Source organism: Babylonia areolata, chromosome 10 (assembly GCF_041734735.1).
Source record: "Babylonia areolata isolate BAREFJ2019XMU chromosome 10, ASM4173473v1, whole genome shotgun sequence".
NCBI lineage: Eukaryota > Metazoa > Mollusca > Gastropoda > Neogastropoda > Buccinidae > Babylonia > Babylonia areolata.
In genome coordinates, this window is record NC_134885.1 from 5905735 (window position 1) to 5932522 (window position 26788).

General features: G+C 46.2%; 1 protein-coding gene across 1 annotated transcript in view; it reads right to left on the reverse strand.

The window, feature by feature from the left end:
* LOC143286742 (uncharacterized) overlaps positions 1 to 26788 on the reverse strand; it is a 45910-nt gene that overhangs the window by 7915 nt on the left and 11207 nt on the right. The window contains exons 8-22 of the mRNA XM_076594466.1: positions 25823 to 25917; positions 25023 to 25104; positions 21641 to 21730; positions 20484 to 20610; positions 19606 to 19685; positions 17415 to 17519; positions 16065 to 16191; positions 15476 to 15552; positions 13586 to 13828; positions 9920 to 10030; positions 8671 to 8770; positions 5312 to 5432; positions 2999 to 3152; positions 2132 to 2290; positions 43 to 218 (exon numbers count right to left, since the gene is read on the reverse strand). Of these exons, the coding sequence (XP_076450581.1) occupies positions 43 to 218; positions 2132 to 2290; positions 2999 to 3152; positions 5312 to 5432; positions 8671 to 8770; positions 9920 to 10030; positions 13586 to 13828; positions 15476 to 15552; positions 16065 to 16191; positions 17415 to 17519; positions 19606 to 19685; positions 20484 to 20610; positions 21641 to 21730; positions 25023 to 25104; positions 25823 to 25917 (1847 nt within the window). The remainder of the gene's footprint in view (positions 1 to 42; positions 219 to 2131; positions 2291 to 2998; positions 3153 to 5311; positions 5433 to 8670; positions 8771 to 9919; positions 10031 to 13585; positions 13829 to 15475; positions 15553 to 16064; positions 16192 to 17414; positions 17520 to 19605; positions 19686 to 20483; positions 20611 to 21640; positions 21731 to 25022; positions 25105 to 25822; positions 25918 to 26788) is intronic.

Sequence of the window (26788 nt, forward strand, 5' to 3'; positions counted from 1 at the left end):
CGCCGGCCTTCACTGTCCAGCATGGCGGCAAGGCGGACTGACCACTCGGCGCAGTCGATGAAGTCGTTGGCGATGGCCAGGTGGAGGAGGGAGGGAGGGGATCGGTCCTCCTCGCTGTTGAGGGCCACCACGATGGTGTCCTTGGGGTCGTACTGCCGCATCAGCTGCATCACATCCATGCGCCCCTGCATCGCACAGCAGTGGATGGGTAGCAGACCCTGCAACACACACACACACATCCAGACTGTCAGCTGTTGCAACAGAGCCTAGGAGACACATGTCACACATCCAGACTGTCAGCTGTTGCAACAGAGCCTAGGTGACACATGTCACACATCCAGACTGTCAGCTGTTGTCTTACATAGCAACAGAGCCTAGGAGACACATGTCACACATCGAGACTGTCAGCTGTTGTCTTACATTGCAACAGAGCCTAGGAGACACATGTCACACATCCAGACTGTCGGCTGTTGTCTTACATTGCAACAGAGCCTAGGAGACACATGTCACACAGAGACTGTCAGCTGTTGTCTTACATTGCAACAGAGCCTAGGAGACACATGTCACACATCAAGACTGTTGGCTGTTGTCTTACATAGCAACAGAGCCTAGAAGACACATGTCACACATAGAGACTGTCGGCTGTTGTCTTACATTGCAACAGAGCCTAGGAGACACATGTCACACATCAAGACTGTCGGCTGTTGTCTTACATTGCAACAGAGCCTAGGAGACACATGTCACACATCAAGACTGTCGGCTGTTGTCTTACATAGCAACAGAGTCTAGAAGACACATGTCACACATAGAGACTGTCGGCTGTTGTCTTACATTGCAACACAGCCTAGGAGACACATGTCACACATCAAGACTGTCGGCTGTTGTCTTACATAGCAACAGAGCCTAGAAGACACATGTCACACATAGAGACTGTCGGCTGTTGTCTTACATAGCAACAGAGCCTAGGAGACACATGTCACACATCCTGACTGTCGGCTGTTGTCTTACATTGCAACAGAGCCTAGGAGACACATGTCACACATCAAGACTGTCGGCTGTTGTCTTACATAGCAACAGAGCCTAGAAGACACATGTCACACATAGAGACTGTCGGCTGTTGTCTTACATTGCAACAGAGCCTAGGAGACACATGTCACACATCAAGACTGTCGGCTGTTGTCTTACATAGCAACAGAGCCTAGAAGACACATGTCACACATAGAGACTGTCGGCTGTTGTCTTACATAGCAACAGAGCCTAGGAGACACATGTCACACATCGAGACTGTCAGCTGTTGTCTTACATAGCAACAGAGCTTCAGCGAAACACATTAGTACAGCTGTACGTCACACACACAACACACATCGAGACTGTCAGCTGTCGTCTTACAAAGCAACAGAGCCAATGACACCAGTAAAAAGACATGTAGAACAGCTATCATCACACACAGGGCTACACTGACCCTGCTGTTAATCAAGGGCTACCCCAACCCGGTTGTCACCACACTGACCCGGTTGTTGTGAACACACTGACCCCGTTGTTGTCACCACACTGACCCGGTTGTTGTCACCACACTGACCCGGTTGTTGTCACAACACTGACCCCGTTGTTGTCACCACACTGACCCGGTTGTTGTGAACACACTGACCCCGTTGTTGTCACCACACTGACCCGGTTGTTGTCACAACACTGACCCAGTTGTTGTGAACACACTGACCCGGTTGTTGTCACAACACTGACCCGGTTGTTGTCACAACACTGACCCGGTTGTTGTGAACACACTGACCCAGTTGTTGTCACAACACTGACCCGGTTGTTGTCACAACACTGACCCGGTTGTTGTCACAACACTGACCCCGTTGTTGTCACAACACTGACCCGGTTGTTGTGAACACACTGACCCGGTTGTTGTCACAACACTGACCCGGTTGTTGTGAACACACTGACCCCGTTGTTGTCACCACACTGACCTAGTTGTTGTCACAACACTGACCCGGTTGTTGTGAACACACTGACCCCGTTGTTGTCACAACACTGACCCGGTTGTTGTGAACACACTGACCCGCTTGTTGTGAACACACTGACCCGGTTGTTGTCACAACACTGACCCGCTTGTTGTGAACACACTGACCCGGTTGTTGCGCTTGGTGGGTATGGCCTCCCTGGCCAGCAGCAGTTCCAGACACTCCATCTCTGAGGGTTTGTCCGTCTCCCCGTAGCACTTGACGTGCAGAGGGGTGTTGCCCTCTGCGTCCTCCGCGTTGATGTATGCCCCGTTGTCCAACAGGATCTGTATGCGTACACAGACACACACACACACACATCCCATGAATGCATGCATGCACACACACACACACACACACACGTGCTCGTGCGCATGCATGCATACACACGACACACGCATGCATGCACACACACACACACACACATCAGCAGCTTTGTGGGATACTTTGCTTCTTCTTCTTCGTCTCTCTCTCTTTCTCCTCTCTCTCTCTCTCCTCTCCTCTCTCCTCACTCTCTCTCTCTCAAATATACCATCACTGGCACACCATTGACATGTCTCAAGGTTAAGGGAAAAGAGGAGCAGAAGAAGGAGAAATAGAAGAAGAAGAAGAAGGGCAAGATGAAGAACAAATACAAGGACTAGAATAAGGAGAAGAAGAACAAGACCAAGAACAAGAATAAGAAATAGCAACAGAAGAACAAGAAGTTCAATACCAAGTAGAAGAATAAGAGGAAGAACAAGAACAAAGACAAGTACAAGAAGAAGAAGAAATACAAGAGAAAGAACAACAAGAACAAGAAGAAAAAAGTACAAGATGAAGAAAAAGAAAAAGAAGTTGAAGAAGAAGAAGAAGAAAAAGAGGCTGAAGAAGAAGAAGAAGACGAAGCAAAAGAACAAGTAGTATATGAACAAGCAAAAGAACAAGAAGCCGAAGAACACGAAGAACTAGAACAAGAAGAAAGCTAAAACCCTGCTCCACTTCCTACTCCCCACCTGCATCGTCTCCAGGTCCTTGGCACGGTGCAGGGGGGTGGCGCCCTTGTAGTCCCTGAGGTCCACGTCCACCCGCAGCTGTAAGAGGTCCTTCACGATGGCCTGGTAACCATAGTAACTGGCCGTGTGCAGCAGGGTGCTCCCGTTGATGCACCTGCACAGCAGCAGCAGCACAGGACAACGCAGGGTCAGCACAGGACAACGCAGGGTCAGCACAGGGGAACACAGGGTCAGCACAGGACAACACAGGGTCAGCACAGGACAACGCAGGGTCAGCACAGGGGAACGCAGGGTCAGCACAGGACAACACAGGGTCAGCACAGGACAACACAGAGTCAGCACAGGACAACACAGAGTCAGCACAGGACAACAGGACAACACAGGGTCAGCACAGGACAACAGGACAACACAGGGTCAGCACAGGACAACAGGACAACACAGGGTCAGCACAGGACAACGCAGGGTCAGCACAGGACAACAGGACAACACAGGGTCAGCACAGGACAACGCAGGGTCAGCACAGGACAACACAGGGACAACACAGGGTCAGCACAGGACAACACAGGGTCAGCACAGGACAACACAGGGTCAGCACAGGACAACAGGACAACACAGGGTCAGCACAGGACAACACAGGGTCAACACAGGACAACAAGACAACACAGGGTCAGCACAGGACAACACAGGGTCAGCACAGGACAACAAGACAACACAGGGTCAGCACAGGACAACGCAGGGTCAGCACAGGACAACAGGACAACACAGGGTCAGCACAGGACAACACAGGGTCAGCACAGGACAACACAGGGTCAGCACAGGACAACAGGACAACACAGGGTCAGCACAGGACAACAGGACAACACAGGGTCAGCACAGGACAACAGGACAACACAGGGTCAGCACAGGACAACACAGGGTCAGCACAGGACAACAGGACAACACAGGGTCAGCACAGGACAACGCAGGGTCAGCACAGGACAACAGGACAACACAGGGTCAGCACAGGACAACACAGGGTCAGCACAGGACAACAGGACAACACAGGGTCAGCACAGGACAACACAGGGTCAGCACAGGACAACAGGACAACACAGCAAAGGACAACACAGCACAGAACAACGCAGCATAGGATAAAGCAGCACAGAACAACCCACAGGATCAACACAGCACAAGATAAAGCAGCACAAAACAACACACAGGATCAACGCAGGACAACACAGCACAGGATCAACACAGCACAGGATAATGCAACACAGAACAACACAGCACAGGATCAACACAGGACAACACAGCACAGGATCAACACAGCACAGGATAACGCAACACAGGATCAACACAACACAGGATCAACACAGGATCAACACAGCACAGGATAATGCAGCACAGGACAACACGACACAGGACAACACACAGGATCAACACAGGACAACACAGCACAGGACAACACAGCACAGGATAATGCAGCACAGGACAACACGGCACAGGACAACACAACACAGGACAACACATCACAGGACAACACAGGATCAACACAGCACAGGACAACATGGCACAGGACAGCACACAGGATCAGCACTGGTGCCAGTCATTGCAAAGACATGATAAACCAAGATCCCATGTGCAGCATACACTTAGTGCACATGAAAGAACCCAAGGCAACAAAAGCATTGTTCCTGGCAAAATTCTGCAGGAAAAAAAGGAGGCACGGCACTGCACTGCACTGCATTGCACATGCTCTTCCCTGGAAGAGCAGCCTGAATTTCACACAGAGAAATCTGTTGTTACAAAAATACCATACCATACAAGTGATGGCCTAGAGGTAACACGTCCACCTAGGAAGCGAGAGAATCTGAACGCACTGGTTCGAATCACGGCTCAGCCGCCGATATTTTCTCCCCCTCCACTAGACCTTGAGTGGTGGTCTGGATGCCAGTCATTCAGATGAGACGATAAACCGAGCTCCCGTGCGCAGCATGCACTTAGCGCACATTAAAGAACCCACGGCAACAAAAGGGTTGTCCCTGGCAAAATTCTGTAGAAAAATCCACTTCGATAGGAAAAACAAATAAAACTGCACAAAGGAAAAAATACAAAAAAATGGGTGGCGCTGTAGTGTAGCGATGCGCTCTCCGTGGGGAGAGCAGCCCTAATTTCACGCAGAGAAATCTGTTGTGATAAAAAGAAATACAAATACAAATACCATATGAATACCATACTATACCATACCATACCATAACTGACAACACAACGCAAGGCAAGGCAAGGCAACACAACACAAGACATGAACACAGAGGCACAAACTAAAGCACTCACCTGCTACGTAAACAGCAGAACTCCTGTTTGCCAGACAGGTGGTTTTTCACTGACTCCTCAAGGGCCTCATAGTCACCGTTCATGATCTTGGGAACTATGGCCGAGTAGTGCTCATACAGATCTGAACACACACACACACACACACACACACAGCAACACTCAACATCATGCATCACTGATCATAGGATATTACAGTCTGAGTAGTGCTCATACAGATCTGAACACACACACACACACACACACACACACACACACACACACACACACACACACACACGGCAACACTCAACATCATGCAAGGTTGATCATAGGATATTACAGTCTGAGTAGTGCTCATACAGATCTGAACACACACACACACACACACACACACACACACACACGGCAACACTCAACATCATGCATCACTGATCATAGGATATTACAGTCTAGAGTAGTGCTCATACAGATCTGAACACACACACACACACACACACACACACACACACACACACACACACACACACACACAAACACACACACACACACATGGCAACACTCAAATCATGCATCACTGATCATAGGATTTTACAGTCTGAGTAGTGCTCATACAGATCTGAACACACACACACACACACACACACGGCAACACTCAACATCATGCATCGTTGATCATAGGAAATACAGTCTGAGGAGTGCTCATATAAATTTGGACACACACACACACACACACACACACACACATATGCACTCACATGGCAACATTGAAGATCCTGAATACATTCAGTTAGTTCAGTATTTTGTAGTTCTTCCTATTAACTTCTGCCATTTCTTATATCTCTTTTCCTGTATTTCTTCTTTTTATCACAACAGATTTCTCTGTGTGAAATTCGGGCTGCTCTCCCCAGGGAGAGCGCGTCGCTATACTACAGCGTCACCCTTTTTTTTTTGGTATTTTTTCCTGCGTGCAGTTGTATTTGTTTTTCCTGTGGGTTCTTTTACGTGCGCTAAGTGCATGCTGCACACGGGACCTTGGTTTATCATCTCATCCGAATGACTAGCGTCCAGACCACCACTCAAGGTCTAGTGGAGGGGAGAAAATATCGGCGGCTGAGCCGTGATTCGAACCAGGGCGCTCAGATTCTCTCGCTTCCTAGGCGGACGCGTTACCTCTAGGCCAACACTCCACATGTGTGGTGGTATGGACAATGAACAGTGAGGACGTATGCACTGATGACGTATCCGTCATTCCACCACCTCTTCCCATTGCCCCACTCCCCAACCCCAAACCCCTATGCTTGCACACACATGTACTACTTCCCCCCCATCCTCCCCCTGTCTAATATCACTTACCATTGAAAAGACAATGAACTAAAAAAAAAAAAAAGAGAGAATAAGCTCACATAATAATAATAATAATAATAATGGTACTTATACAGCACTGAATCTTGTGCATAGACAAATCTAAGCGCTTTCGCACCAGTCATTCTCACGCACGCATAACTCTAAAACTGGAGAAACAAAAGACAAGGAAGAGGCAGGGAAGGGAGGCTATTTTGGGAAGAGGTGGGTTTTAAGGCCAGACTTGAAAAAGCTGAGTGTGGAGACTTGACGAAGCGAAAGAGGAAGTTCATTCCAACTGCAAGGTCCAGAGATAGAGAAAGAACGGTGGCCAACAGTCGAGAGTTTGAATCTGGGTATGCGTAAGTGGACATGTCTTTGTCATAAAAAAAAAAAAAAAAATTTTGGAAGGAATTGGGAAATAAGCAAGTGCACAGACATGCAATGTAATACATTTTGCAACACGGACACAGCACTTGCAGAGAATGCCTCACAAAGCTGAAGTGCTCCCAAGGCACTCAAAAACTGTTTATCGAACTGTAACTGCTTTGGAAATAAATATCAAGTGTTGCCAATTTTTACCCCCTTTTTTTTCATGAATCATTGTTTAATTATTTTCAAAAATATATCCTCCACACACAAGAAAAATTGACAAAGTTGGTGCAGTGACATTTTTTTTAAAATTTTTTTTTTATCAATTTCCCTCACAACAGCAATACGTGTTTCTTTTATGTATTCCAAAGCATTTTAATCCTTGTGATTCTGTTAGATATCAACAAGCGTTAGTGAAGAGTGATGGTGAAGTGTGGTATGGACCCAGCGTAGTGTGGACGTACGTACTGATAAGGTGAAGTGTGGTGGTATGGACAATGAACAGTGAGGATGTATGCACCGATGATGTGAAGTGTGGTGGTATGGACATAGCGTAGTTAAGGACGTACGTACTGATAAGGTGAAGTGTGGTGGTATGGACAAAGCATAGTAAGAACATACATACTGATAAGGTGAAGTGTGGTGGTATGGACAATGAACAGTGAGGACGTATGCACTGATGATGTGAAGTGTGGTGGTATGACACAGCATTTTGAGGACATAGGTATTGATGAAGTGAAGTGTGGTGTTATGGACACAGCGTTTTGAGGACATACGCACCGATAAGGTGAAGTGTGGTGGTATGACACAGCGTAGTGAGGATATACGCACCAATGAGGTGAAGTGTGTTGGAATAGACATAGCATAGCAAGGACGTGAATACCAAAAAGGTGAAGTGTGGTGGTATGGACAAAGCGTTTTGAGGACATATGTACCAATGAGGTGAAGTGTGGTGGTATGGACATAGCATAACGAGGATGTGCATACCGAAAAGGTGAAGTGTGGTGGTATAGACACAGTGTTTTGAGGACATACGTACTGATGAGGTGAAGTGTGGTGGTATGGACATAGCATAGTGAGGATGTGCGTACCGAAAAGGTAATGTGTGGTGGTATTGACACAGCGTTTTGAGGACATACGTACCGATGAGGTGAAGTGTGGTGGTATGAACACAGCGTAGTGAGGACGTATGCACCAATGAGGTGAAGTGTGGTGGTTTGGACACACATTGTGAGGACATACGTATTGATATGGTGAAGTGTGGTGGTATGAACACAGCGCAGTGAGTATGTACCTACCAATGAGGCGAACAGTGGTGGTATGAACACAGCGCAGCGAGGACGTAAGTACCAATAAGACGAAGTGTGGTGGTATGGACACAGCATAAGTGAGGACATATGTACCTACGAGGTGAAGTGTGGTGGTATAGACGCAGCGTAGTGAGGACATATGTACCGATAAAGCATAGTGTGGTGGTATGGACACAGCGCAGTGAGTACGTTTGTACCAATGAAGTGAAGTGTGGTGGTATGAACACAGCGCAGTGAGGACGTACATACTAATAAGGTGAAGTGTGGTGGTATAGACGCAGCGTAGTGAGGACGTATGTACTGATAAAGCGTAGTGTGGTGGTATGGACACAGAGCAAGCAGTCAGGATGTACGTACCGACGAGGTATTGCCGAAACTCGTCGTTCTTGACGCTCTCCAGGGGCGTCATCTTCTTGGTGTTGCTGCAGTGCATGTCACAGCCCCACTCTATCAGCAGCTGCAACACACCACATCACGTGTGGACTGCTGACCAAGTGCGAGCATGTCCACCCAGGAAGCGGAGAGAATCTGAGCACACAGATTCAAATCCCACTCCCCCCCCCCCCCCCTCCACTGGACCTTGAGTTGTTGTCTGGAATCTAACATTCAGATGAGAAGATAAACCGAGGTCAGCATGCACTTATCACATGTAAAAGAACCCACAGCAATAAAAGTGTTGTGGGCAAATTCTGTAGAAAAACCCGCTTTGATAGGAAAACAAATATACTTGCAGGCAGCAAAAATAAAAACAGGTGGTTGTGGGGTGGGGGGAGGGGGCACTCTCACTCTCACTACAGCAACGTGCTCTCCCCAGGGACAGCAGCCCTAATTTCACAAAGAGAAATCTGTTGTGACAAGTATAGAAATACAGTACAGTACAGTACAGTACAACACAATACACACCTCTTCCTCACAGCACATGACAGCCACCTTCTATCAACAGCTGAAACGCAACACACACATATACCTCTCCCTCACTGAACTGACACCTATCTTTATATTTTGTTGCTTATTTCGTCTAGCTGGCTACTAAGGACCACGTGTGGGCTGAAAAACTGTAAATATTGGTTCCTTAGAACATCAAGACACACACACACACACACACACACACACACACACACACACATACACACACAATCGCACACACAGAGAAATACACACGCGCACACACACACACACTCACACTCACACACACATGTACACAAACACCCCCCCGCCCCTACACACACACACACACACACTCAAGCAAGCACACACATGCACACACACACACACACACGCTCACACACACACACACACACACACATATACACAAACAAACAAGCACACACACACAAACAAACAAGCAAACACACACACACACACACACACACACACACACACACACACACAAACACACCACACACGCACACACACACACATACACAAACAAGCAAACACACACACACACATACGCAAACAAGCAAACACAAACACACACACACACATACACATGCGCACACACACATAAACACACGAACACACCCCCATCCCCACACACATCCTTCCCCCTCACACACACACACACACATACACACACACCCACACACACACACATTTCACTCACATGACAGATCCTTCGCTGCAGTCCCTCCACGGCCATGTAGATGGGCGTACAGCGGAAGTTGTTTCTGGCGTCGATGTTCGCACCATTCTCCAGCAGCAGACGCACTACATCCTGGAAAATTGTGCACACAAATCGCTATAACACTACCTTCAAAAGAAACATGTGTATCTTGGAATACTGTGGAAACAAATGGCTACAATCCTATCTTTAGAAGAAAACGTGTGTATCCTGGAATATTGTGCACACAAATCGCTATAATACTACCTTCAAAAGAAACATGTGTATCCTGGAATACTGTGCAAACAAATGGCTATGCGCTACAATCCTATCTTTAGAAGAAAACGTGTGTATCCTGGAATATTGTGCACACAAATCGGTATAATACTACCTTCAAAAGACACGTGTCTATCCTGGAATACTGTGCAAACATTTGGCTACAATCCCATCTTTAGAAGAAAACATGTGTATCCTAGAATATTGTGCACACAAACTGCTAAAATACTACCTTCAAAAGAAACGTGTGTATCCTGGAATACTGAGCAAACAAATCACTACAATCCTATCTTTAGAAGAAAACGTGTATATCCTGGAATATTGTGCACACAAATCGCTATAATACTACCTTCAAAAGAAAAATGAGTATCCTGGAATACTAATGCAAACAAATGGCTACCATCCTATCTTTAGAAGAAAACGTATGAATCCTGGAATATTGTGCACACAAATTGCTAAAATACTACCTTCAAAAGAAACGTGTGTATCCTGGAATACTGAGCAAACAAATCACTACAATCCTATCTTTAGAAGAAAATGTGTGTATCCTGGAATATTGTGCACACAAATTACTATAATACTACCTTCAAAAGAAACATGTGTATCCTGGAAAATTGTGCAAACAAATCACTACAATCCTATCTTTAGTTTCCTGGAATATTGTGCAGGCAAATCGCTACAATCCTATCTTCAGAAGAAAATGTGTTTATCCTGGAAAATTGTGCAAACAAACTGTTATGATACTGCCTTAAAAAAAAAACCATGTGTACCCTGGAAAATTGTGCAAACAAATCGCTATAATACTACCTTCAAAAGAAAATGCGTTTCCTGGAATACTGTGCACACATCCCGCTATAATACTACTTTCAAAATAAAACATACCGTATCCTGGAACTCAAATCACTATAATACTACCTTCAAAATAAAATACGGGTATTCTGGAAAATTGTGCACTCAAACCGCTACAATCCTATCTTTACAAGAAAACATGTGTATCCTGGAAAACTGCACAAAAATCGCTACAATCTTTAAAATAAAACTTGTATCCTGGAAAATTGTGAGCACAACTGCTACAAATATCTTTAAAAGAAAATGACTACATCCTTGAAAAATGTGCACCGAAGTCCCTACAATCCTGTCTTTAGAAGAAAACATGTTTATCCTGGAAAACTGTGCTCACACATCACTAAAAACTACCTTCAAAAGAAAACGTGTATCCTGGAAAATTGTGCACATGAATCACTACAATCCTACCTTTAAAAGTAAACACGTCTATCCTGGAAAATTGTGCCCACAAATCGTTAAATCCTATATTTAGAAGAAAACATGTGTGTCCTTGAAAACTGTGCACAAAAATCGCCACAATCCTATCTCTAGAAGAAAATATGTGTGTCTTGGAAAACTGTGCCCACAAATTGCTAAAATCTTTAAAATGAAAATGTATATCTTCGAAAATTGTGTGCACAAATTGCTACAAATATCATCTTTAAAAGAAAATGTGTATATCATTGAAAACTGTGCACATAAAAAGTATAATACTATCTTTAAAATAAAACAGGCTTGGGTTCTCACAAACACACATGAACACACACACACACACACACACACACACACACACACACCCCACCCATCACCCACACCCCCTCCACACCACATACACAAACACTCACAAAATGCCTGTTCTGACCAGCCCAGTGCTGAGCAATGTGCCCTGTCTTAGGTTCACACACACACACACACACACACACACACTCACACACACACACACACACACACACACACACTCATACACCCCAAACCCACACGCATACTCACAAAGTGCCTGTTCCGACAGGCCCAGTGCACACACACAGACCGCCCCACACACCCCTCTCCACACACACACACCCACACACAAAGAGCCTGTTCCGATAACCCCAGTGCACACACACAGATTCCCCCATCCCCCCCACACCCCCACTTACAAAATGTCCATTGCGACAGGCCCGGTGCAGCGCGGTGTCCCGTCCTGGGTTCACACACACACACCCTCCCACCTCTCCCCACCCCTACACCTCCCACACCACACACACAATCACAAAGCGCTAGCTGCGACAGACCCAGTGCACACACACACACAAACACACACCCCCTCAACACACACACTCGCAAAGTATCCATTCTGAGAGGCCCAGTACAGCGCGGTGAGCCCTGTCTTGGTTTAGCACACACACCCTCCCACCTCTCTCCACCTCCCACACACAATCACAAAGCGCTAGCTGAGACAGGCCCAGTGCACACACACACTAACACCCCCCCCCCCCCCCCCCCCAACACACACACTCGCAAAGTGTCCATTCTGAGAGGCCCAGTACAGCGCGGTGAGCCCTGTCTTGGTTTAGCACACACACCCTCCCACCTCTCTCCACCTCCCACACACAATCACAAAGCGCTAGCTGAGACAGGCCCAGTGCACACACACACTAACACACCCCCCCTCAACACACACACTCGCAAAGTGTCCATTCCGACAGGCCCAGTGCACACACACAAACACACACACCTCACACCCACACACATTCACAAAGTGTCCATTCCGACAGGCCCAGTGCACACACACAAACACACACACCACCCACCCACACGCATTCACAAAGTGTCTGTTCTGACAGGCCCAGTGCACACACACAAACACACACACCACCCACCCACACGCATTCACAAAGTGTCCGTTCCAACAGGCCCAGTGCAGCACAGTGTGCCCTGTCTTGGGTTCACACCCACACACATCCCCCCCCCCCAACACACACATCCCCCACCACCACCACACACACACACACTCACAAAGTGCCCATTGCGACAGGCCCAGTGCAGCACAGTGTGCCCTGTCTTGGGTTCACACCCACACACATCCCCCCCCCACCTCCCCAACACCCCCCCCCCCAACCACACACACCCACTCACAAAGTGTCCGTTCCAACAGGCCCAGTGCAGCACAGTGTGCCCTGTCTTGGGTTCACACACACACACATCGCCCCCACCCCCCCACCACACCCCTCCCCGCCCACCACACACACCCACTCACAAAGTGCCCGTTGCGACAGGCCCAGTGCAGCACAGTGTGCCCTGTCTTGGGTTCACACCCACATACACCCCCCCCCCCACCACACCGCCCCCCCCCCCACCACCACCACACACACCCACTCACAAAGTGCCCATTGCGACAAGCCCAGTGCAGCACAGTGTGCCCTGTCTTGGGTTCACACCCACACACATCCCCCCCACCCCACCCACACACACACCCACTCACAAAGTGCCCGTTGCGACAGGCCCAGTGCAGCACAGTGTGCCCTGTTTTGGGTTCACACCCACACACATCCCCCCCCCACCCCACCCACACACACACCCACTCACAAAGTGCCCATTGCGACAGGCCCAGTGCAGTGCGGTGTGCCCCGTCTTGGGCTCCCGGCTGTTGATGAAGGAGTTGTGGCCGCGGAAGAAGGTGATCATCTTCTCCACCGTGTCAAACTCGTTGTCGCGCGCCGCCTTGATGAACAGGCGCTGCCAGGTCACCGTGCTTCCCGGGAACACTTGGTAGAGGAACACGGTGCCCGCCTTCAGCTGCTTGTTGCGGCTAGGTGCCTCATAGTAAAACTGCAAACAACACACACACACACACACACACACACACACACACACATGGGGGAGGGGAGCAGGGGTTGTGTGCAAGGGGTGCGGTGAAGTTAACGTTTATATTAAATTAATGGTTGTGTTGGTGAGTGTTTGGGTGGTTATGTGGGTGGTTTAATTGTTATGTAGGTGGTTGGATAGTCATATGGGTGTTTGGATAGTCATGTGGGTGGTTTGATAGTTATGTGGGTGGTTGCGTAGTTATGTGGGTGGTTTGATAATTATGTGGGTGGTTTGATAGTCATGTGGGTGGTTGGATAGTCATGAGAGTCATGAAGGTGGTTGGATAGTTATGTGGGTGGCTGGATAGTCATGATAGTTATGTGGGTGGTTTGATAATTATGTGGGTGGTTTGATAGTCATGTGGGTGGTTGGATAGTTATGTGGGTGGTTGGATAGTCATGAGAGTCATGAAGGTGGTTGGATAGTTATGTGGGTGGCTGGACAGTCATGATAGTTATGTGGGTGGCTGGATAGTCATGATAGTCATGTGGGTGGCTGGATAGTCATGATAGTTATGTGGGTGGCTGGACAGTCATGATAGTTATGTGGGTGGCTGGATAGTCATGATAGTTATGTGGGTGGCTGGACAGTCATGATAGTTATGTGGGTGGCTGGACAGTCATGTGGGTGGCTGGATAGTCATGATAGTTATGTGGGTGGCTGGATAGTCATGTGGGTGGTTGGATAGTTATGTGGGAGGTTGGACAGTCATGAGAGTCATGAAGGTTGTTGGATAGTTATGTGGGTGGTTGGATAGTCATGATAGTTATGTGGGTGGCTGGATAGTCATGATAGTCATGTGGGTGGCTGGATAGTCATGATAGTTATGTGGGTGGCTGGACAGTCATGATAGTTATGTGGGTGGCTGGATGGCCTGGAGCAGGTAGTTGGGTGTCTGGTTGGTCTGTTGGTGGGGTGACTGTTGAGGTGGGTGTCTGGTTGGTCTGTTGGTGGGGTGACTGTTGAGGTGGGTGTCTGGTTGGTCTGTTGGTGGGGTGACTGTTGAGGTGGGTGTCTGGTTGGTCTGTTGGTGGGGTGACTGTTGAGGTGGGTGTCTGGTTGGTCTGTTGGTGGGGTGACTGTTGAGGTGGGTGTCTGAGTCTTTTTTTTTTTTTTTTTTTTTGTTATTTATTCACACATTTTGGTGGTTTTTAGATTCTAACAACCTAATATAACACCCCCCCTCCCCTCCCTTGCCCCACTCTCCCCCAAAACACAGAGTATAACTGCCTAAACAGTGTTAGTAAAAGTGATCCAGCACACAATAAACCGACCAGGTGCTCTGTATGTATGAATGCTGGAATACAAGTTCACGAACGAAAAAAGAAGTTGACATATCTTGGATCTGGTGGCATTGGGTCTGTAAGTGAACCGTAAGTACTTCACTCGTTCCTAGGAAGCACAGAAGCAGGGAGCACTGTGCATTTCTTCTTCTTTGTTCATGGTCTTCCACTCCCACATTCACTCGCATGTAAACGAGTGGGCTTTTTACGTGTATGACCGTTTTTACCCCCACCCCCACCCCCTCTGCCATGTAGGCAGCCATACTCCGTTTTCGGGAGTGCAGTGTGCACAACAGCTGGCTTACAATCCAGAGGGTGCACTGACCTCGAACTGGGGGTAGTTGACGGGGTTGATCTCAAAGGCACTGGAGTTGGGCAGACCAAGGACCTGCTGAATGGAAGCTGGAACACACCCCGTTGAAAACATCCTGTAATTTGTGTCATCAGCAATAACGATCTGTTCCGAACAATAATATCAATGACAATGATTTGACCCACTTTACGTTTTCCTTTACTGGTGAAATCGTCAATGAGTGAACAATAATATCAATAATAACGATTTGTTGCGAACAGTTATATATATATAACAATGATTTGTTCCGCCTCACGTTTTCCTTTACTGGTAAAGTCGTCGATGAACAATGTCAATAATAACGATTTGTTGCGAACAGTTATATATATATATAACAATGATTTGTTCCGCCTCACGTTTTCCTTTACTGGTAAAGTCGTTGATGAACAATAATGTCAATAATAACGATTTGTTGCGAACAGTTATATATATATAACAATGATTTGTTCCGCCTCACGTTTTCCTTTACTGGTAAAGTCGTCGATGAGTGAACAATAATATCAATAATAACGATTTGTTGCGAACAGTTATATATATATAACAATGATTTGTTCCGCCTCACGTTTTCCTTTACTGGTAAAGTCGTCGATGAACTCCCCAGTGTCTCGGTGCCTCAGGACCACGTGACGACCTTCACCCACCATCTCCCGCGCGTCCGACAGGAAAAACCCTGAGCCGTTTGTCAGACTCTGAAAACAACGCAAGTCAACACCTCCACAAATAACACCGATAAATTCAGCAAAATACATTTTGTTTAGCATCTGTTTCAAGAAGATTAGTCTATAAATTGATGTGTAAAGTTTGTTTTTTTTTGTTTTTTTCAGCATGTATATTTTGTTTAGCATCTGCTTCAAGAAAATCAATCTACAAAATTACATGTAAAGCTTAAACACATGAGCAGCAAAATCTAAAACAAGAGAGGCAAGGCTTTCATGACTCGTGTGTGATATCCACTTCATCCAACAAAGCAATCATGAGACAAAAACAAAGGTAAGTAGATAGGCTCACTTTGTTTACACACATGAGTTGAAAAAGTTTATAAACAACTGAGCACCAAACTCCCAGACAACAGCATGTGATCGTTTAAAGATACAAAAACACAGTGACTGGCTTAATATTTGAGAATTTTACTTCTGATACTTGACGTTTTGGCATGCTGCACATGGATATCAAGCTAACATCTTGCCGACCATCCGTTTTTATCCACAGACCAGATGAACAAGACACAACTCTTGGAGTGATGGCAGGAGGTAACGCGTCCGCCTAGGAAGCGAGAGAATCTGAGTGCGCTGGTTCGAATCACGGCTCAGCCGCCGATGTTTTCTCCCCCCCCCAACAGACCTTGAGTGGTGGCCTGGACGCTAGTCATTCGGATAAGACGATTAACCAAGGTCCCGTGTGCATCGTGCACTTAGCGCACAAAAAAGAATCCATGTCAACAAAAGGGTTGTTCCTGGCAACATTCTATAGAAAAATCCACTTCGATAGGAAAAACAAATAAAAAAATAGGAAAAAAAACAACCCAAAATGGGTGGCGCTCTAGTATAGCGACAAGCTCTCCCTGGGGAGAGCAGCCCGAATTTCACACAGAGAAATCTGTTGTGATAAAAAGAAATACAAATACAAATACAAATTCTAAGCTGGATTGTACTGTACTACTTTTTATCATAACATCTTTCTCCATGAGAAATCCAAGCTGCTACCACCCAGACCCTTCCTCAAGGTCTAGCGGATGGAGTGGGTGAGCAAAAATCATGATCCCTGTTATGAATAATACGATGTTACAATAAATTTATTTTCAATGTAATAACAAAAAAATGAAAAATCCTGGCCCAGACACAGGACTGGAACCCGAGGACGCTGGGTTCCCAAGGGGGCGCATTACCACTGGGCCCGCACTGCACGTACGTACCAGGTTGATGACGTAGGAGAGACACAGGTCGTTGATGGAGATGTTGCGGGGGATGGTCAGGAAGTCAAAGCGGTTCCTGATGCTCTTCCGGATGTGCTTCCTCACCTGAGAGTTGGGAAATGCACCTGTGTCAGTCTGTCAGGTTCAGGTTCAGTTTCAGTTTCTCAAGGAGGCGTCACTGCGTTCGGACAAATCCATATACGCTACACCACATCTACTGGGCAGATGCCGTACAGCAGCATATCCCAACGTGCTTGTCAGGCCTTGAGTGCATGCTCATATATTTGTGCACCTATCAAGAGTGGATTTTTTTTATTTTTTTTTTTTACAAAATTGTGCCAGAGGTCAACATTCTCATTGCCATGGGTTCTTTTTCAGTGCGCCAAGTGCATGCTGCACATGGGACCTCGGTTTATCGTCTCATCCGAAAGACTAGACACTCAGTTTGATTTTCCAGTCAAACTTGGGAGAAAGGGCAAGAGCAGGATTCGAACCCACACTCTCATGGACTCTCTGTATTGGCCACTGAGCGTCTTAACCATTCTGCCACCTTCCTCTATCACAGTGATACAGTGAACATGATAAGTTGAAACTATAAATGCTGATGATGATGATATGGATACTTATGTTGCACCTATCTTTGGAGGCCAAACTGAGTGCTTTACAAACATGGAACTGTTTGCACTTCAGGCTGCCTACCTAGGTAGAGCCGACCGACAGCTGCCATTGGGAGCTCATCAATCGTTTCCCATGTCATTCAATCAGGTTTCAGTCGTGCACACACACACATACTCACACAGGCATGTCACATTCTAAGTAAATGACCGTTTTGCTTATTTTCTCCACCTTGTAGACAGCCATACTTCGGTTTCAGAGGAGTGCATGCTGGGTATGTTATAACACACTTGATGCTGACTGATTAAAACCACGATTATGACATTCACTGTGTTTCAAGGACTACCATAACAAACTTGACTACTGTCAGTTACTGTGAATAACAAAACGTCATTCTAAGATTGAATACATCTGAAAACAAGTTCTGCAGTATCTTTGTCGGTGTGTGTTCTACAATGTCTGAGTTCTGAAACTGTTATTAAAACACACAAAAAACCCACAACAATTACAAATATCAACACATAATTGTACTGTCACATCATATTCAAGGGAACAAAGAAAGAACGCACCAAAAACTCTCAGAGATATCTGAACAAATTAATGAGCAGTCGACACTTTAGCAATTGCATCAAAGAAAGTACATTAATTTCCAAACAGTAAAATCACTGCTGTAAAGTTTACCAATAATTCAATGACATTCATGCAAGGGCAGCATCTTTCTAAAGACCATGGCCAGAGAGATCTTGTTGATCTATCTTTCAAAGACAATGGCAAGAGAGATCTTGCTGATCTGAACATCACGGTCATCCTCAAGCTGAAAATGCAGGCAAACAGTTCTAATTTCTCAAGGATGCGCCAACCGCGTTCAGACAAATCCATATTTGCTACACCTCATCTGCTAGGCAGATGCCTGACTGCAGCATAACCCAACACGCTTGTCAAGCCATGAGTGCACATATATGTGGAGTGATGGCCTAGAGGTAACGCGTCCGCCTAGGAAGGGAGAGAATCTGAGCGCGCTGGTTCGAATCACGGCTCAGCCGCAGATATTTTCTCCCCCCCTCCACTAGACCTTGAATGGTGGTCTGGACGCTAGTCATTTGGATGAGATGATAAACCGAGGTCCCGTGTGCAGCATACACTTAGCGCACGTAAAAGAACCCACGGCAACAAAACGGTTGTTCCTGGCAAAATTCTGTAAGAAAAATCCACTTCGATAGGAAAAACAAATAATACTGCACGCAGGAAAAAATACAAAAAAATGGGTGGCGCTGTAGTGTAGCGACACGCTCTCCCTGGGGAGAGCAGCCCAATTTTCAAGTGCGTGGGCCAAGTGCGTGCTGCACACAGGACCTCAGGTTTATCATCTCATCCCAACAACTGGACGCTCAGTTTGATTTTTCCAGTCAAACTTGGAGGAAGAAAAGCTGAGAGCAGGAATCGAACCCAGACCCTCACGGACACTGTACTGGCAGACAAATGTCTTAAAATCGCTCTGCCCCCATTTCCCCCACGCAGACAGGAAAGAAGCCACAAACAGGGCAGTGCACGAGACGTCGCCATGACGATGACCTACCTCCTCCTGCGTGTCCAGAACGTGCCCCACCCACTTCCTGCAGTACTCCACGTCAAACTTGCGGCTCATCTTCTCTATCTCTGTGCACAGAAAAACAAATAATAATAACAACAGTATCAGTATCAGTATCGGTATCAGCTCAAGGAGGCGTCACTGCGTTTGGGTCAAATCCATATACACTGCACCACATCTGCCAAGCAGACGCCTGACCAGCAGCGTAACCCAACGCACTTGTCTTGAGAAAAAAATAAGTAAATAAGTAATAAAAAAACAAAAACAAAAAAAAACATAAATAAAAAAAAATAAAATAAAATAATAAAATAATAATAAAGAAAAAATAATACATAAATAAAACAAAATAGAATAAAAAACAAAAATAAAATAAAATAAAATAAATATATAAAACACTGATTTATATTCACACACACACACTGACATACAAACACCCCCCCCCCCCCCCCCAAACACACACACATATACACACACACAAGCACACACTCAATCATCACAGACCTACACAACACTCATCGTACATATCATACATCACAATACCTAAACTATGCACATACCATATCACGATATTTAAATCCAACATCACAATACTTGAAACTACCTCCAATGTCACAACACATAAAAAGCTTATCACAATACTTGAAATCCAATCCAAACTCTTAAGGCAAGTCCCATACGTCACAACAGAAGGTCCTTAAAGCCCGCTACAAGGGTAGTTTGCATGAGTACCGTATAGCAGCAGCAGCAACATCATCAGCAGCAGCAGCAGCAACAGCACCAGCAGAAGTGGTTGCAGTGTTTTCATGGCTGTCATCACCAGCCCACACACCCCTTCCGACCCCCCGCCCCCACCCCCACACCCTCACCCTCTTTGTGGCGCTCTATCTCTGCCTTCAGCTCTTTGCGGCGTTGCAGCTCTTGCATGTTGGACACAATGGCTGGGAACTTCTCCAGCTCGTGGCTGCACTCGCGTATCAGTCGCCCGATCCAGTCCTGCCCACCCACCACAGTAAGCTTCAAATCTTCTTCTTCTTCTTCTGCGTTCACTCGTATGCACGCGAGTGGGCTTTTACGTGTATGACCGTTTTTACCACACCATGTAGGCAGCCATACTCCGTTTTCAGGGGTGTGCATGCTGGGTATGTTCTTGTTTCCATAACCCACCGAACGCTGACATGGATTACAGGATCTTTAACGTGCGTATTTGATCTTCTGCTTGCATATACACACGAAGGGGGTTCAGGCACTAGCAGGTTTGCACATATGTTGACCTGGGAGATCGTAAAAATCTCCACCCTTTACCCACCAGGCGCCGTCACCGTGATTCGAACCCGGGACCCTCAGATTGACAGTCCAACGCTTTAACCACTCGGCTATTGCGCCCGTCAAGCTTCAAATCAAATCAAGGTAAATAAAGACAAGACATCAATATGTGCAAATGAAAAACCATCCAACAAATAAATGTGTACATATAAATATCTATCAGTAAAATGCGTACCATTCGCCCGATCCAGCCCTGCCTACCCACCAAAGTACGCTTCAAATCAAACCAAGACAATAGATCATTGCACATCAATATGTACAAATGAAAAAAAAACGTCCAATGAATAAATCTGTATACATCATTAAAATGCATGCACACACACACACACACACACTGTCTGTCAGCATTAACTTTGGCTTAAAAAGACAAAAAGAAAAATTGTGTCCACATTCTGTGCGCATGCATATGGTGTGTGTGTGTGTGTGTGTGTGTGTGTGAAACGTATGTGTGTGAAACGTAAGTGTGTGTGTGTGCGTGTGAACGTGCATGTGTATGTGTGTGTGCATGCGTGCATATATGTGTATGTGTGAGTGTGTGTCTACATATGTGTGTGTGTGTGTGTGTGTGTGTGTGTGTGTGTGTGTGTGCGCACACCTGTGTCCGAAGTTCAATAACAAGATTCAGTTTCAGTTGTTTTAAATCAGACAAAAAGACAGATCAAGACAGGTATGCAGCACAGGCAAAGGCACAGGTACTCACGATTCTCTCCACCACCTTCTTGCACTGTCTGTACTTGAAGGCCACCATAAAGAAGAAGGCAAAGTAGGAGCTGGCCGCCATCCCGTCAGCCTGAGAAACACATCACTTGTTGGTCACTTCTTGATTTGATTTGATTTGATCTGGATAATAACAATACTAATAATGGTATGTATTTAGCGCTGAATCTTGTGCAGAGACAAATCAAAGCGCTTTCGCACCAGTCATTCACACGCATGCATAACTCTAAAACTGTAGAAACTAAAGACAAGGAAGAGGCGCCTATCCTCGGTCGAAGACCAAGCTCTAAGCGCTTTACAAACACGGGGTCATTTACACAACAGGCTGCCTACCTGGGTAGAGCAAACTGACGGCTGCCATTGGGCGCTCATCATTCGTTTCCTGTGTCATTCAATCAGATTTCAGACACGCACACATACACACTCAGACAGACATGTAACATTTCACGTGTAGGACAGTTTTGTTTATTTACCCCGCCATGTAGGCAGCCATACTCCATTTTCAGGGGTGTGCATGCTGTGTATGTTATTGTTACCATAACCTACCAAGCGCTGACATGGATTACAGGATCTTTAACGTGCGTATTTGATCTTCTGCACGTGTATACACACAAAAGGGGTTCAGGCACTTGCAGGTCTGCACATATGTTGACCTGGGAGATGGGAAAAACCTCCACCTTTTATTTATTCATTATGCCCGTCTTCCTTCCGTTGGTCACTTCTTTCTTAACATTATCTTTCATACTTATGACGGGTGCAATAGCTGAGTGGTTAAAGTGTTGGACTTTCAATCTGTGGGTTCCAGTTTCGAATCTTGGTAATGGCGCCTGGTGGGTAAAGGGTGGGAGATTTTTCCGATCTCCCAGGTCAACATTATGTTGCACAAACTGCACTCACACAATGCATGCTCTAAATCCGCACATAAAAAGCCATCCTCACACACACACACACACACACACACACACACACACACACACACACACAGATAGCATGTAACATAGCTAAGAGAATGCCTGACAAAACAGATACATTTTCAGATTAGTTTTGAAATTCACTCCGAGAAGAAACATAACACACACAGACCACATGGCAGCGAGTTCCACATTTTTTGGGGGGGGACAGTAAAGCAGTGAATCTCAATCACATTCTGACACAAGCTGACAATCCTTACCTCCACCCAATCACATTCTGACACAAGCTGACAATCCTTACCTCTTCACAATCACATTCTGACACAGGCTGACAATCCTTACCTCTACCCAATCATATCCTGACACAAGCTGACAATCCTTACCTCCACCCAATCATATCCTGACACAAGCTGACAATCCTTACCTCTTCACAATCACATTCTGACACAAGCTGACAATCATTACCTCCACCCAATCACATTCTGACACAAGCTGACAACAATCCTTACCTCCACCCAGTCACATTCTGACACAAGCTGACAATCCTTACCTCCACCCAATCATATCCTGACACAAGCTGACAATCCTTACCTCTACCCAATCACATTCTGACACAAGCTGACAATCCTTACCTCCACCCAGTCACATTCTGACACAAGCTGACAACAATCCTTACCTTCACCCAATCACATTCTGACACAAGCTGACAATCTTTACCTCCACCCAGTCACATTCTGACACAAGCTGACAATCCTTACCTCCCCCCAATCACATTCTGACACAAGCTGACAATCCTTACCTCCCCCCAATCACATTCTGACACAAGCTGACAATCCTTACCTCCCCCCAATCACATTCTGACACAAGCTGACAATCCTTACCCCCTCCCAATCACATTCTGACACAGGCTGACAATCCTTACCTCCACCCAATCATATCCTGACACAAGCTGACAATCCTTACCTCTTCACAATCACATTCTGACACAAGCTGACAATCCTTACCTCCACCCAATCACATTCTGACACAAGCTGACAACAATCCTTACCTCCACCCAGTCACATTCTGACACAAGCTGACAATCCTTACCTCCACCCAATCACATTCTGACACAAGCTGACAATCCTTACCTCTTCACAATCACATTCTGACACAAGCTGACAATCCTTACCTCTTCACAATCACATTCTGACACAAGCTGACAATCCTTACCTCCACCCAATCACATTCTGACACAAGCTGACAATCCTTACCTCTTCACAATCACATTCTGACACAAGCTGACAACAATCCTTACCTCTTCACAATCACATTCTGACACAAGCTGACAATCCTTACCTCTTCACAATCACATTCTGACACAAGCTGACAACAATCCTTACCTCCACCCAATCACATTCTGACACAAGCTGACAATCCTTACCTCCACCCAATCACATTCTGACACAAGCTGACAATCCTTACCCCCTCCCAATCACATTCTGACACAGGCTGACAATCCTTACCTCCACCCAATCATATCCTGACACAAGCTGACAATCCTTACCTCTTCACAATCACATTCTGACACAAGCTGACAATCCTTACCTCCACCCAATCACATTCTGACACAAGCTGACAACAATCCTTACCTCCACCCAATCACATTCTGACACAAGCTGACAATCCTTACCTCCACCCAATCACATTCTGACACAAGCTGACAATCCTTACCTCCCCCCAATCACATTCTGACACAAGCTGACAATCCTTACCTCTTCACAATCACATTCTGACACAAGCTGACAATCCTTACCTCCACCCAATCACATTCTGACACAAGCTGACAATCCTTACCTCCACCCAATCACATTCTGACACAAGCTGACAACAATCCTTACCTCAACCCAGTCACATTCTGACACAAGCTGACAATCCTTACCTCCACCCAATCACATTCTGACACAAGCTGACAATCCTTACCTCCACCCAATCACATTCTGACACAAGCTGACAATCCTTACCTCTTCACAAGCACATTCTGACACAAGCTGACAATCCTTACCCCCTCCCAATCACATTCTGACACAGGCTGACAATCCTTACCTCCACCCAATCATATCCTGACACAAGCTGACAATCCTTACCTCTTCACAATCACATTCTGACACAAGCTGACAATCCTTACCCCCTCCCAATCACATTCTGACACAAGCTGACAATCCTTACCTCTTCACAATCACATTCTGACACAAGCTGACAATCCTTACCTCCACCCAATCACATTCTGACACAAGCTGACAATCCTTACCTCTTCACAATCACATTCTGACACAAGCTGACAATCCTTACCTCCCCCCAATCACATTCTGACACAAGCTGACAATCCTTACCTCCACCCAATCACATTCTGACACAAGCTGACAATCCTTACCTCCACCCAATCACATTCTGACACAAGCTGACAATCCTTACCTCCACCAAGTCCTCAGAATCGAAGGGCGTTTCAGCGTAAAACATCTTCTCTGCTGACCTCAGAGCCAAGTTGATTGTCCACCTGGAGCAAGACACCACATGGTGCAGACAATAAATAATTCTTCTTTGGTTGTTTTTTGTTTTTGTTTTTTGCCTTATTTACTCTATGTTCTGCTGATGTAACAGGGTCACAGTGTGTGTGTGTGTGTGTGTGTGTGTGTGTGTGTGTGTGTGTGCGTGCGTGTGTGCGTGCGTGCGCGTGCGTGTGTGTGTGTGTGTGTGTGCGCGTGTGTGTGTGTTGTGTGTGTTGTGTGTGTGTGTGTGTGTGTGGGTGGGAGGCGGGTGTTCTGTGTATCTGTGAGTGTGTCTGTTTTTGTGTGTAAATGTATGTGTGTGTGTGTGTGTGTGTGTGTTTGTGTTGTGTGTGGGGGGGGCAGGAGGTGGGCGTTCTGTGTATCTGTGAGTATGTGTCTGTTTTTGTGTGTAAATGTATGTATGTGTATGTGTGTGTGTGTGTGTGTGTGTGTGTGTGTGTGTGTGTGTGTGTGTGAGACTGTGTGTGTGTGCGTATGTGTGTGCACGTGTACATGCGCGCGCACATTTGAATGCGTGCATGTGCATGCATACAAACCTGCACCCTGTTTGTTTCTATTTCTATTCATCTGTGTGAGTCTACATGTTATCATAATAATCAGACACCCCAGAGAAAAGCACCACAAAACACACACACACACACACACACACACACACACACACACACACACACACACACACACACAAAGAGTCCCAGCATGCCTCACCTGTCATTGAGCAGGAGGTCTGTGGTGAAAGTGTTCGGCACGAAAGAGTTGACCAGCGCACACAGCACACGACTGTCCACTAGGTCATCAATGTTCTGCCGTCAACATATTTGTATTTGTATTTGTAATCCTTTTTATCACAACAGATTTCTCGGTGTGAAATTAGGGCTGCTCTCCCCAGGGAGAGCGCGTCGCTATACTACAGCGCCACCCTTTTTTTTTTTTTTTGTATATTTTCCTGCGTGCAGTTTTATTTGTTTATCCTATCGAAGTGGATTTTTCTACAGAATTTTGCCAGGGACAACCCTTTTGTTGCCGTGGGTTCTTTTACGTGCGCTAAGTGCATGCTGCACATGGGACCTCCGTTTATCGTCTCATCCGAATGACAAGCGTCCAGACCACCACTCAAGGCCTAGTGGAGGGGGAGAAAATATCAGCGGGTGAGCCGTGATTCGAACCAGCGCCCTCAGATTCTCTAGCTTCCTAGGCGGACGCGTTACCTCTAGGCCATCACTCCACTCTTGTCATTCACAGCCTGCCCTTTGTAAAGTTCTACAAGTCTCACACCATCTGTGTTCACAGCAAGGCCCCATCAACACACACAATACTGCTTTCCAACAGCTACGATTTTACTGCTTTTGCAACGACGCTTTGGTGTTTGCAACAACCTATAACCACCAACACACACAATATTTATTTCAAACAGTTACGACTTTAACAGCTTTAAACATGTATTTGTAATATGAACACCACCACCACCACCACCACCCAACCCCCACTTAACCCCCCCCCCCCCCCCCACCCCTCCCCAAAAACAAATACTTGTAAAGACACTTTGGTTTTTATGACAAAATAACCACCAACACGTACAACATTTCTTTCACATAGCTATGACCTTACAGCATTCAAAAAATCATCTGCTGCACCAGCAACACAAAACGTGACTGAACACACTAAACAGTACCC